The following is a 14,838-nucleotide window of genomic DNA, read 5'->3' on the forward strand; positions in this document are numbered from 1 at the left end:
TTCACTAAGGAGGACACAAACAACCTTCCGGATATAAAAGGGGTCAGAGGGTCTAGTAAGGAGGAACTGAGGGAAATCCTTATTAGTCGGGAAATTGTGTTGGGGAAATTGATGAGATTGAAGGCCAATAAATCCCCAGGGCCTGATGGTCTGCATCCCAGAGTACTTAAGGAGGTGGTCTTGGAAATAGCGGATGCATTGACAGTCATTTTCCAACATTCCATAGACTCTGGATCAGTTCCTATGGAGTGGAGGGTAGTCAATGTAACCCCACTTTTTAAAAAAGAAGGGAGAGAGAAAACAGGGAATTATAGACCGGTCAGCCTGACATTGGTGGTGGGTAAAATGATGGAATCAATTACTAAGGATGTCATAGCAGCGCACTTGGAAAGAGGTGACATGATAGGTCCAAGTCAGCATGGATTTGTGAAAGGGAAATAATGATTGACAAATCTTCTGGAATTTTTTGAGGATGTTTCCAGTAAAGTGGACAAGGGAGAACCAGTTGATGTGGTGTACTTGGACTTTCAGAAGGCTTTCGACAAGGTCCCACACAAGAGATTAATGTACAAAGTTAAAGCACATGGGATTGGGGGTAGAGTGCTGACGTGGATTGAGAACTGGTTGGCAGACAGGAAGCAAAGAGTAGGAGTAAATGGGTACTTTTCAGAATGGCAGGCAGTGACTAGTGGGGTACCGCAAGGTTCTGTGCTGGGGCCCCAGCTGTTTACATTGTACATTAATGATTTAGACGAGGGGATTAAATGTAGTATCTCCAAATTTGCAGATGACACTAAGTTGGGTGGCAGTGTGACCTGCGAGGAGGATGCTATGAGGCTGTAGAGTGACTTGGATAGGTTAGGTGAGTGGACAAATGCATGGCAGATGAAGTATAATGTGGATAAATGCGAGGTTATCCACTTTGGTGGTAAAAACAGAGAGACAGACTATTATCTGAATGGTGACAGATTAAGAAAAGGGGAGGTGCAACGAGACCTGGGTGTCATGGTACATCAGTCATTGAAGGTTGGCATACAGGTACAGCAGGCGGTTAAGAAAGCAAATGGAATGTTGGCCTTTCATAGCGAGGGGATTTGAGTACAGGGGCAGGGAGGTGTTACTACAGTTGTACAGGGCCTTGGTGAGGCCACACCTGGAGTATTGTGTACAGTTTTGGTCTCCTAACTTGAGGGAGGACATTCTTGCTATTGAGGGAGTGCAGCGAAGGTTCACCAGACTGATTCCCGACATTTACTTTCGTCACTCTTTTCCGTTTTGTATATCTGTAAAAGCTTTTACTATCCGTTTTTATGTTTTGCGCAAGTTTACCTTCGAAATCTATCTTCCCTTTCTTGATTGCTTTTTTAGTCATTCTTTGCTGTTGTTTAAAATTTTCCCAATCCTCTAGTTGGTGAGGCCACACCTGGAGTATTGTGTACAGTTTTGGTCTCCTAACCTGAGGAAGGACATTCTTGCTATTGAGGGAGTGCAGCGAAGGTTCACCAGACTGATTCCTGGGATGGCGGGACTGACATATCAAGAAAGACTGGATCAATTGAGCTTGTATTCACTGGAGTTCAGAAGAATGAGAGGGGATCTCATAGAAACGTTTAAAATTCTGACGGGTTTAGACAGGTTAGATGCAGGAAGAATGTTCCCAATGTTGGGGAAGTCCAGAACCAGGGGTCACAGTCTAAGGATAAGGGGTAAGCCATTTAGGACCGAAATGAGGAAAAACTTCTTCACCCAGAGTGGTGAACCTGTGGAATTCTCTACTACAGAAAGTTGTTGAGGTCAATTCACTAAATATATTCAAAAAGGAGTTAGATGAAGTCCTTACTACTAGGGGGATCAAGGGGTATGGCGAGAAAGCAGGAATGGGGTACTGAAGTTGCATGTTCAGCCATGAGCTCATTGAATGGCGGTGCAGGCTCGAAGGGACGAATGGCCTACTCATGCACCTATTTTCTCTGTTTCTATGTTACTTTAAGTGGAAAAATATGCAGGCTATGGGGAAAGAAATAGCAGGAGTAGGCCATATGGCCCCTTGAACTTGCTCCGCCATTCAATAAGATTATGGCTGATCTTCTACCTCAACTCCACTTTCCCACCCGATCCCCTTATCCCTTGATTCCCTTAGAGTACAAAAATCTATCACTCTCAGCCTTGAATATACTCAATGACTCAGCATCCACAGCCCTCTGGGACAGAGAATTCTAAAGATTCACAACTCTCCGAGTGAAGAAATTCCACCTCATCTCAGTCTTAAATGGCTGACCCCTTATCCTGAGACTTTGCCCCCTAGTTCTAGACTCTCCAGCCAAGGGAAACAACCTCTAGCATCTACCCTGTCAATTCCCCTCAGAAACTTACATGGAGACCAAAACTGTGCACAGCAACCCAGGTATGGTCTCACTAAAGCCCTGTACAATTGTAGCAAGACTTCATTACTCTTTAACTCCAACCCCCTTGTAATATAGGTCAACATGCCATTTGCCTTCCTAATTGCTTGCTATACCTGCATGCTAAGTCTGTGTTTCCTGTACGAGGACACCTAAATCTCTCTGATTTTCTCAACATTTAATAATTTCTCACCATTTAAAAAAATATTCTGTTTTTCTACTTTTCCTACCAAAGTGAATAACATCACATTTCCCAACATTATATTCCATCAGCAACCTTATTGCCCACTCACTTAACCTGTCTATATCCCTTTGCAGGCTCTTTGTGTCCTCCTCACAACTTACTTTCCCACCTAGCTTTGTATCGGCAAAAACCTTTGATATATTACACTTGGTCCCTTCAACTAAGTAATTAATATAGATTGTAAATAGCAGAGGCCCAAGCACTGATCCTTGCAACACCCCACCAGTTGCATCCTGCCAACCTGAAAATGCCCCATTTATCCCCACACTCTGTTTTCTGTCCGTTAACCAATCCTCTATCCATGCTAAGATATTACCCCCCCAACCTCATGAACCCTTATCTTGCGAAACAACCTTTTCTGTGACACCTTATCGAATCCTTTTGGAAATCCAAATATACTACTTCCATTGGTTCCCCTTTATCTACCCTTCTCGTTACATCCTCAAAAAAACAAATACATTTGTCAAACACAATTTCCCTTTCATAAAACCATGTTGACTCTGCCTAATCATGATTTTCTAAGTGCCCTGTTACCACTTCCTTAAAAATGGATTCCAACATTTTCCCAATGAATTATATTAGGCTAACTGGCCTACAGTTCCCTGTTTTCTCTCTCCCTTCTTTCTTGAATAGCAGGGTTACATTTGCTACCTTCCAATCCACTGGGACCGTTCTAGAATCAAGGGAATTTTGGAAGATCACAACCAATGCATCCACTATCTCTGCAGCCACCTCTTTTAGAACCCTAGGATGCAGACCATCAGGTCCACGGGATTTGTCAGCTTTTAATCCCATTAGTTTCTCAATTACTTTTTCTCTACTGATCTTAATTACTTTAAGTTCCTCGCACTCATTAGCCCCTTTGTTCCCCACTATTTTTGGTATGTTTTTTGTGTCTTCTACTGTGAGGACGGATACAAAATATTTATTTAAAGTCTCTGCCATTTCCTTATTCCCCATTATAATTTATCCTGTCTCAGCCTCTAAGGGACCAATTCTTACCTTTGCTCTCCTTTTTTATACACTCGCAGAAGCTCTTAAAATCTGTTTTTATATTTCTTGCTAGTTTACTCTCACATTCCACTTTCTCCCTTTTTCCCAATTTTTGGTCATTCTTTGCTGGTTTCTAAAGCTCTCCCAATCCTCAGGCTTACTACTATTTTTTGCAACATTATAAGCCTCTTCTTGTAATCTAATACTAACCTTAACTTCTTTAGTTAGCCACGATGGATCACTTTTCCCGTGAAGTTTCTATTTTTGAATGAAATATATATTCGTTCAGAATTTTGGAATATTTCTTAAAATGTTGCTACTGCTTATCTATTGTCATACCAAAGAGCAGGGGAGTGGGACTGATTGAACAGCTCTTTCAACAAGCCGGCACAGGCACGATGGGCTGAATGGCCTCCTTCCGTGCTGTATCATTCTATGATTTTATATTATGCCAGAAGATCAGCGCAGTGTCAAATAGGACATTGAGGTTGTGAACAGTCTGGTTTAACCTGAGACAGTGGCCAGGATGGAATTGGTTTATTTATTTTTTAATTTATTCGCTCCAGGATGTGAGCATTGCTGGCAAGGCCAGCATTTATTGCCCATCCTTAATTGCCCTTGAGAAGGTGATGGTGAGCCACCTTCTTGAACCGCTGCAGTTCTTGGAGTGAAGGTATTCCCACAGTGCTGTTAGGGAGGGAATTCCAGGATTTTGAACCAGCGACGATGAAGGAACAGTGATATATTTCCAAGTCAGGATAGTATGTAACTTGGAGGGGAACTTGCAGGTGATGGTGCTCTCATGCGCTTGCTGCCCTTGTCCTTCTAGGTGATAGAGGTCACGAGTTTGGGAGGTGCTACCGAAGAAGCCATGGCGAGTTGCTGCAGTGCATCTTGTAAATGGTACATCATCGTCGTCATAGGCAGTCCCTCGGAATCGAGGAAGACTTGCTTCCACTCTTAACATGAGTTCTTAGGTGGCTGTACAGTCCAATACGAGAACTACAGTCTCTGTCACAGATGGGACAGTCGTTGAGGGAAGGGGTGGGTGGGACTGGTTTGCCGCACACTCTTTCCACTACCTGCGCTTGATTTCTGCATGCTCTCGGTGACGAGACTTGAGGTGCTCAGTGTCCTCCTGGATGCACTTCCTCCACTTAGGGCGGTCTTTGGCCAGGGACTCCCAGGTGTCAGTGGGGATGTTGCACTTTATCAGGGAGGCTTTGAGTATGTCCTTGTAACGTTTCTGCTGCCCATCTTTGGCTCGTTTGCCGTGAAGGAGTTCCGAGTAGAGCGCTTGCTTTGGGAGTCTCGTGTCTGGCATACGAACTATGTGGCCTGCCCAGCAGAGCTGATCGAATGTGGTCAGTGCTCCAATGTTGGGGATGTTGACCTGGTCAAGGACGCTAACGTTGGTGCATCTGTCCTCCCAGGGAATTTGTAGGATCTTGCGGAGAAAACGTTGGTGGTATTTCGCCAACGACTTGAGGTGACTACATCTTGTAAATGGTACGTTGTAGTTACAGTGCGCCGGTAGTGGAGGGAGTGAATGATGAAGGTGGTGGATGGGGTGCCAATCCAGTAGGCTGCTTTGTCCTGGATGGTGACGAGCTTCTTGAGTGTTGTTGGAGCTGCACTCATCCAGGCAAGTGGATAGCATTCCATCACACTCCTGACTTGTGCCTTGTAGATGGTAGAAAGGCTTTGGGGAGTCAGGAGGTGAGACACTCGCCGCAGAATGCACAGCCTGACCCACTGTTGTTGCCACAGTATTTATGACTGGTCCAGTTAAGTTTCTGATTAATGGTGACCCCCAGGATGTTAATGGTGGGGGATTTGGCGATGGTAATGCCGTTGAATATCAAGGGGAGGAGGTTAGACTCTCACTTGTTGGAGATAGTCATTGCCTGGCACTTGTGTGGCGCGAATGTTACTTGCCACTTATCAGCCCAAGCCTGAATATCGTCCAGGTCTTGCTGCATGCAGGCATGGATTGTTTCATTTTCTGAGGAGTTGCGAATGGATCTGAATACTGTGCAATCATCAGCGAACATCTCCATTTCTGACCTTATGATGGAAGGAAGGTCATTGATGAAGCAACTGAAGATGGTTGGGCCTAGGACACTGACCTGAGGAACTCCTGTAGTGATGTCCTGAGATTGGGTTGGTTGACCTCCAATAACCACATCTATCTTTCTTTGTGCGAGGTATGACTCCAGCCAGTGGAGAGTTTTCCCCGATTCCCATTGACTTCAATTTTACAAGGGCTCCTTGATGCCACACTCCATCAAATGTTGCCATGATGTCAAGGTAATGTCACTCTCACCTCACATCTGGAATTCAGCTCTTTAGTCCATGTTTGGACCAAGGCTGTAATGAGGTCTGGAGTCGATTGGTGTCTAGGGAACAGAGTTTTTGGCAGGGTGCTAAGACAATGACTTCGGTATTCCCAATGTTTAATTGGAGGAAATTATGGCTCATCCAGGACTGGCTGTCGGACACGCAGTCTGACAACACAGCGACAGTGGAGAAGTCGAGAGACGTGATGGCGAGGGTAGGGCTGGGTGTCGTCAGCGTACACGTAGAATCGGACATATTTTCAGATAATGTCGCCAAGAGACAGCATGTAGATGAGAGATATGAGGGAACCAAGAACAATGTTTCCTGTAAGCTGCACTTTGCGTAACCTGTTTCTTTTAATGCACAGTCCCTTTAAATGTCTGCACCTAAGTAGTATTTACAATGGAAAAACCGGTGAGCAGCCTGCGAGGGAACTTTGAAATTACTGTGCGGTCGCGCACTTTATTGGGATCATTGGCCAAGAACAGATTCCTGGGGGACTCCAGAGGTAATGATGTGGGAGAGGGAATAGATGCTGTAGAGAGGGTTGATGTAAACAAGGAAAGGCACAGAGTCAATGGTCCAGAAATTGATGGAATTGCGCTATGAATTGACTTTACCTCAGTGGTAGCACTCTGACATCTGAATCAGTAGGTTGTGGGTTCAAGTCCCATGGACTTGAGCACATGATCTAGGCTGACACTTCCTATACTGAGGAAGCGCTGCACTGTTGGAGGCCCCGTCTGCCCTCTCAGGTCTGCCCTCATGTAAAAGATCCCCCGGCACTATTTTGAAGAAGAGCAAGGGAGTTATCCCCGGTGTCCTGGCCAATAATTATCCCTCAATCAACATCACTAAAACAGATTATCTGGTCATTATTATATTACTGATTGTGGGGTCTTGCTCAGTGCAAAATTGGCTGCCGCGTTTCCTACAGTAAAACAGTGACTACACTTCAAAAGAACTTAATTGGCTGTAAAGTGCTTTGGGACTTTGAGGTCATGAAAGGGGCTACATAAATTACTTCCTTTTTCAAACTCTTTGAATAATAAATATTCTGTTTCTTCTTTCTCTCAATTATTTTAAATCTATGCTGCAGCTTATTTTCTTCTCTCACCCCATCCCTTATAAGCTTCTATTTGACTTATCCTGAGCAAGATGTCTGTTGCATTAGGTTCCCCCCACGGATTTTCCCATCACTCCCTGTCATACATATCTTATTGCTCTTCTTTATTTACCTTTCCTTATATGTACTATATCAACTTTTATTTTTTATAATTTCCCCAGTCCATTTTAGGGTTACCAACTTTAGTTGAATGTATTTGGAGGTTTCAACACGTAACCTCTCACCTCCAATTGTACCATCCAGTCAGCCTTTCCCCTCTCCCATCTCCAATATGTTTATAACTGATAAAGTAATGTGTTCAAAGAAAATGAAATAGAAGCTCATTAGGCCGGAACATGGAGTGGAGCATCCTGCGTCATGTCCAGTTAGTTAAGAGTTTTTCCCGAAGCCTTCAGTTCGAAATTTGTTTTGTGCTGTAACTTGCTGGAAGTTGCACTGATAATGGCAAGGACAATGGGGCATCTATGACCCTGGTGAACGATATCTCCTCAACCCATGAGATTTAAGGATTGAGAAATACACAAAGGACCGAGAAGTAAATAGGATGAAACAGAGTCAATTCACGTACAGAAAGAGAAATAGAGGGAAAAAGATTGGATTAAGCAACGGAGACGGAGGAAAAGTAAGATTTTTTGCCGGCATTTAAAATCAATTGACTACCTGAAGGAATAAGATTGAACAATTTAAATTGTTTCCTTTCTGGCCGGATAAAGAAAGAAAAGAAAGTCTTGCATTTCTATAGCGCCTTTCACGACCACAGGACGCCCTATAGCGCTTCACAGCCAATGAAGTACAATTATAGAGAGGCTGAATGGCCGTCATAAATTGCGGTCGGAGCTTTCCGCGGGCGGATGACTCCGACCTGAAAAATTTCCACGAATGTACCTGGTAGTCCCGGAGGAGGGTGGGATTCCGGTGGGGAGGCCTTCTCTTCCCATGATGCTAAGCGCGCTTCTGTCCTCCAGGTTCCGATGCAGAAGGTGCAGTCACGTGTGAGTGCTCAGCCAATCAGGTACAGTATTCCACAGCACTCTCATTAATAGCAATGGGAACTCCATATCTACCAGTTCTCATTGCTATCAATGAGAAAAAAAAACACACTAAACACCATAATAAAAAATAAAAAACACACCTCACAAGTAAAATTAATTGAAATTAAAGCCTTAGAAAAAAAATATATTTCAGATTTTTAAAAAAAAGTTGTGTAATTAGGTTTAAAAATAAACTTACCTTAGTGGGCAGGGTTTTTAACAATAAAATGGGATTTTTAAATTTAATTAGTTTTTTTTTGTATGTTTTAAAACTTACGTCCGTAAAAGTTGGCTATGTGCCTGCTTTTATCAGGCGCAAGAGTTTTGAGGACATTTTCTGGGCAAGATATGGGTAAATCGCACAATCTTGCCCTTGCAAATGTCTCGAGATGCGGAGGATCGATCGGAAAAGCCTGTTTTAAGCGCACGCACATTGTGCGCTGAAAACTGCCTTTTGCGATGCCTTCCCGGGTCCGTAGACACTTAGGGCCCAAGTTTCCACAAGAAAAAAAAAGGGCACCCCTCCAAGCTGGGCGCCCGTTTTTCGCGCCTAAAAAAATCCTCGGTATTCTCCACCTACTTACAGGTCCTCTGGCCCTCGGCGCAGCCAGCACGAGCTGTGGGGGGGGGGGGGCGGAGCCAGGTCCCTGCGCTGAAAACAGTGCCGGGACCTCTGCACATGCGCGCTACAGTCGGCACGCAAGTGCAGTAGCTCCAGGCGCCGAACTGTGTGGGAGGGGCCCGAAGCACGCAGCCCCTAGCCCTGGCTGAATGGCCTCACTGGGGCTGCGTGAATAAGGCTCCTCCCACGGCCAGCTCCTGCTCCCCCCCCCCCCCCCCCCCGCACGGACCCGACACCCGCTCCCCCCTGCCTCTGGACCAGACCCGACACCTGCTTCCCCCCCCCCGCCGACCAGACCCGAGACCCGCTTCCCCCCCCCCCCCCGACTGACCCGACCCGCGCTCCTGTTCCCCGACCCCACCCCCACCACCACTGGACCCGACTCCCGCTCTCGGACTGGATCCGATCCGACCTGACCTCTCCCTTCCCTCACTCCCCCCCCTCTCTCTCCCTCCCGCTCAGCAGCACGAACGGCTGCAGAATTCTTCCTGGCTGAAGCACTTTCACACAGGTAGGAAGATGGTTTATTTAATCTTTTCTTGGCTTATAAATGTTTATTCAGGTTGGATTTATTTGTATAATATTTGTAGAATTATAAATAAGGATTTATGTCGAATTTAATGAGTTCCCTTCCCCCCTCCTCGTTCTGGACGCCTAATTTGTAACCTGCGCCTGATTTTTTAATGTGTAGAACAGGTTTTTTCAGTTCTACAAATATCTTCACTGGCTCCATTCTACTTTAGTTTGGAGTACATTTTCACTGTGGAAACTTTCAAATCAGGCGTCAGTGGCCGGACACGCCCCCTTTTGAAGAAAAAGTTCTGTTCTCAACTAGAACTGTTCTACCTGACTATGACTGCAGAAAAAAAAATGTGGAGAATTGCGATTTCTAAAATAGTCCGTTCTCCACCAGTTGTTCCTAAAAATCAGGCGCGAATCATGTGGAAACTTGGGCCCTCAGTACGGACCTGGGGAGGACGGGATTTCCAGCCCAATATCTTACCGCACGTAACGTTCTGCGGGGAGTTGAATGGGCGATGAATGTGCAAATGCAGCAACTTCATGAAAACCGCGGCGAGGTGCTGTTTATACAAAGCTAACGGCGGAGCGGCATAAATCCACCAGAAAATTCTGGAGATTGTGAGCGTTAAATTATGAGGACTGGTTGCATGAACTAATATTTATTAAGGGAATCAAGGGATTATGGCGATAGTGCAGGAAAGTGGAGTTGAGGTAGATCAGCCATGATCTTATTGAATGGCGGAGCAGGCTGGAGGGGCCTTCAGTAACGGCGTGCGTTGTTCACACACCGCTATTTTCCCAGCAAGTCCCGGCCCCTAATGTTATTTGCCCCTAGAATTTTTCTTCAGAGTTGCTGACGGGAGTCCCCGGGAGATAAATCTTCAATTCCGGTAGATTCCCGGTCACGCTGGACCACTTCACCTTTTAAAATTTCCCCCTTCCTCCTCTGTTAAGCTCCACGAGTTTATAAGTCGACGTCTGTATCTTTTTAAAATAATATATATGTATAATATAAGCTCCTCACCAAACACAACAACAACTTGCGCTTTCAATGCCGCACCGTCGATGGGGGGTCAGCAGGGAGGGACAGTCGGACGGACGGCAGACCCCCCCCGTCACCATGGCGACCGTGACGTCACATCACACCACCGGCGGCGGCGCCCAGCGATTGGACGGACGGCGTCTCGTGTTGTCGACGGCGACAAACGGCCGGCGCTCGCGCCACCGCTCGAGCAACCACGTGCCCGGCCCGGGGGGCGGGGCCACGGCCGCCTTGTCGTCACCGGGACCAAGATGGCGGTGCTGTCTCCATCATCGAGGAACAGAGAGAGTTATAAACAACGATGTCTTCAAAGTAACAGCCAGGGTGAATAATTAAGAAGGGAAGAGGGTGTGGAACAAAAAACACGACTCCATCATTATTATTGCTCCCAGTGCTTCCTCCCCCCATATAAGAGTTTTCATCAATGTACTTTTAAAGCCATGGAGAACGAGGATATGTCGTTTGAAAACATGGATCCCTCATTGACTGAGTTCAGTGAGGGACTCAATTTTGGGGACATAGACGGTGAGTTGATGTTTTGTCTAGCGTGTTTTTTTTTTGCTTTCCCCTTCAGAATGAGTACTTGCCTATTTAACGCATGCCAACAAAATATATTGAACGTTCACAATGTAGAATATGGATGTTGGTGTTGCAAGTGTGTCTATAATTATTTGCCTTTGTTACTGTTTATTAGATTAAAAATTGCAAGTGGTCACATGTCAACTTTGCCATTCATACTCCATAGTAAAATATGGTAGTTAATGTAATTTTACTGATTTTGATGTTCTGAGTATAAAAGCCTGAAAGTAGACGTTTGCTGTGATGCTAATGTATTGACTTACAAAATATAAGCACATAAAAAATAGGGGCAGGAGTAGGCCATTTGGCCCCTTGCGCCTGTTCCGCCATTCAATAAGATCATGGCTGATATGATCATGGACTCCGCTCCACTTCCCTGCCCGCTCCCCATAACCCTTTATTCCCTTATCGCTCAAAAATCTGTCTATAGAAACATAGAAAATAGGTGCAGGAGTAGGCCATTCGGCCCTTCTAGCCTGCACCGCCATTCAATGAGTTCATGGCTGAACATTCAACTTCAGTACCCCATTCCTGCTTTCTCGCCATACCCCTTGATCCCCCTAGTAGTAAGGACCTCATCTAACTCCTTTTTGAATATATTTAGTGAATTGGCCTCAACAACTTTCTGTGGTAGAGAATTCCACAGGTTCACCACTCTCTGGGTGAAGAAGTTCCTCCGCATCTCGGTCCTAAATGGCTTACCCCTTATCCTTAGACTGTGACCTCTGGTTCTGGACTTCCCCAACATTGGGAACATTCTTCCTGCATCTAACCTGTCTAACCCCGTCAGAATTTTAAATGTTTCTATGAGGTCCCCTCTCATTCTTCTGAACTCCAGTGAATACAAGCCCAGTTGATCCAGTCTTTCTTGATAGGTCAGTCCCACCATCCCGGGAATCAGTCTGGTGAACCTTCGCTGCACTCCCTCAATAGCAAGAATGTCCTTCCTCAGGTTAGGAGACCAAAACTGTACACAATACTCCAGGTGTGGCCTCACCAATGCCCTGTACAACTGTAGCAACACCTCCCTGCCCCTGTACTCAAATCCCCTTGCTATGAAGGCCAACATGCCATTTGCTTTCTTAACCGCCTGCTGCACCTGCATGCCAACCTTCAATGACTGATGTACCATGACACCCAGGTCTCTTTGCACCTCCCCTTTTCCTAATCTGTCACCATTCAGATAATAGTCTGTCTCTCTGTTTTTACCACCAAAGTGGATAACCTCATATTTATCCACATTATACTTCATCTGCCATGCATTTGCCCACTCGCCTAACCTATCCAAGTCGCTCTGCAGCCTCACAGCATCCTCCTCGCAGCTCACACTGCCACCCAACTTAGTGTCATCGCAAATTTGGAGATACTACATTTAATCCCCTCATCTAAATCATTAATGTACAGTGTAAACAGCTGGGGCCCCAGCACAGAACCTTGCGGTACCCCACTAGTCACTGCCTGCCATTCTGAAATTATCTCTGCCTTATTGTGAAATTACAGCTTTTATTTCACTTTATTAACATCAACTTGCATTTATATAGTGCCTTTAACATAATAAAATGTCCCAAGAGACTTTATAGGAGTGTTAGCAAACAAAATTTGTCAGACTGCTTGTCCGATATCCAGTATTGGATGAGCAGCAATTTCCTCCAACTAAATAATAGGAAGACCGAGGCTCCGCTCCAGACTCTGTTCTGGAACCAGTGGCTCCATTGCTCTCCCTGGCCACTGTCTGAGGATTGAACTAGACTGTTCGCAACAGTGAACGTAAGAAATAGGAGCAGGATTAGGCCATTCGGCAAATCGAGCCTGTTCCGCCATTCAATAAGATCATGGCTGATCTGATTATGGACTCAGTTATACTTCCCTGCCCTCTCCATTATCTTTACTTCCTTATTGCTCAGAAATCTGTCTATCTCTGCCTTAAATATACTCAAAGACCCAGCCTCTACAGCTCTCTGGGGCAGAGAATACCATAGATTTACAACCCTCTGAGAGAAGAAATGTCTCCTTATCTCACTTTAAAATGGGAGGCCCCTTATTCTGAGACTATGTCTCCTAGTTTTAGTTTCCTCTATGAGTGGAATTATCCTTTTCCACCTTGTCGAGCCCCCTCATCTTGTATGTTTCGATAAGATCACCTCTCATTCTTTTGAACGCCAATGTGTATAAACCCAACCTACTCAACCTATCTTCATAAGTCAACCCCCTCATCTCCGGAATCAACCTTCTCTGAACAGCCTCCAATGCAAGTACATCCTTCCTTAAATACGGAGACCAAAACTGTACGCAGTATTCCAGGTGTGGCCATACCAATAACCTGTACAGTTGTAGCAGGACTTCTCTGCTTTTATACTCCATCCCCCTTGCAATAAAGGCCAACATTCCATTGGCCTTCCTGATTACTTGCAGTACCTGCATACTAACTTTTTGTGTTTAATGTACAAGGACCCCCAGGTCCATCTGTACTGCAGCACTTTTTCTCCATTTAAATTGTAACTTGCTTTTCTATTTTTACTGCCAAAGTGGATAATCTCATAATATTCCATCTGCCAGATTTTTGCCCGCTCACTTAGCCTATCTATATCTCTCTGCAGATTTTTGTGTCCTCCTCACCAGTTTGCTTTCCCACCCATCTTTGTATCATCAACAAACTTGGCTACATTACACTCTGTCCCTTCACCCAAGTCATTAATATAGATTGTAAATAGTTGAGACCCTAGCACCGATCCCTGCAGCACCCCACTAGTCACTGTTTGCCAACTGGAAAATTACCCATTTTTCCCGACTCTCTTTTCTGTTAGATAATTCTCCATCCATGCTAATATATTACCTCCTACCCCGTGAACTTTTATCTTATGAAGTAACCTTTTATATGGCACCTTATCGAATGCCTTCTAGAAATCCAAATACACTACATCCACTGGTTCCCCCTTATTCACCCTGCTCGCTACATCCTCAAAAAACTCCAGCAAATTTGTCAAACATGATTTTGCTGGCTCTGCTTGATTGAATCATGCTTTTCCAAATGTCCTGCTATTGCTTCCTTAATAATGGACTCTAGCATTTTCACAATGACAGATGTTGGGCTAACTGGTCTATAGTTTCCTGCTTTTTGTCTGCCTCCTTTTTTAAATAGTGGTGTTACATTTGCGTTTTTCCAATCCGCTGGGACCGCCCCAGAATCCAGGGAATTTTGGTAGATTACAACCAATGCATCCACTATCTCTGCGGCCACTTCTTTTAAGACCCTAGGATGTAAGCCATCAGGTCCAGGGGACTTATCCGCCTTTAGTCCCATTATTTTACCGAGTACTACTTCATTAGTGATAGTGATTGTATTAAGTTCCTCCCTCCCTATAACCCCTTGATTATCCACTATTGGGATGTTCTTAAGTGTCTTCGACCGTGAAGATCTATACAAAATATTTGTTCAATGTCTCTGCCATTTCCCTGTTCTCCATTATTAATTCCTCAGTCTCATCCTCTCGGGGACCAACATTTACTTTAGCCACTCTTTTCCTACTTATGTACCTGTAGAAACTCTTACTATCTTGTTTTTATATTCCGTGCTAGTTTACTCTCATAATCTATCTTCCATCTCTTTATCATTTTTTTAGTTGCTCTTTGTTGGCTTTTAAAAGTTTCTCAATCCTCTGGCCTCCCACTAGTCTTGGCCACATTGGATGCCCTTGATTTCAATTTGATACCCTCCCTTATTTCCTTAGTTAGCCAGAGATGGTTATCCCTTCTCTTACAGTCTTTCCTTCTCATTGGAATATATTTATGTTGCAAGTTATGGAAAATGTCTGCCACTGCTCATCAACCATCTCATACTTTAGCCTATTTTCCCAGTCCACTTTAGCCAACTCTGCTCTCATACCATTGTAGTCTCCTTTTATTTAAGCTTAGGACACTGGTTTGAGAACCAACTTTC

General features: G+C 44.8%; 1 protein-coding gene across 1 annotated transcript in view; it reads left to right on the forward strand.

The window, feature by feature from the left end:
- The first annotated feature begins 10,533 nt into the window (after positions 1–10,533).
- Positions 10,534–14,838, forward strand: part of srebf2 (sterol regulatory element binding transcription factor 2) — a 65,579-nt gene continuing 61,274 nt past the window's right edge. Inside the window, exon 1 of the mRNA XM_070861608.1 lies at positions 10,534–10,847. Coding sequence (XP_070717709.1) covers positions 10,763–10,847 — 85 coding nt within the window. The 5' untranslated portion in view covers positions 10,534–10,762. The remainder of the gene's footprint in view (positions 10,848–14,838) is intronic.

This window comes from Pristiophorus japonicus, chromosome 19 (assembly GCF_044704955.1).
Source record: "Pristiophorus japonicus isolate sPriJap1 chromosome 19, sPriJap1.hap1, whole genome shotgun sequence".
NCBI classification, from domain to species: Eukaryota; Metazoa; Chordata; class Chondrichthyes; family Pristiophoridae; genus Pristiophorus; species Pristiophorus japonicus.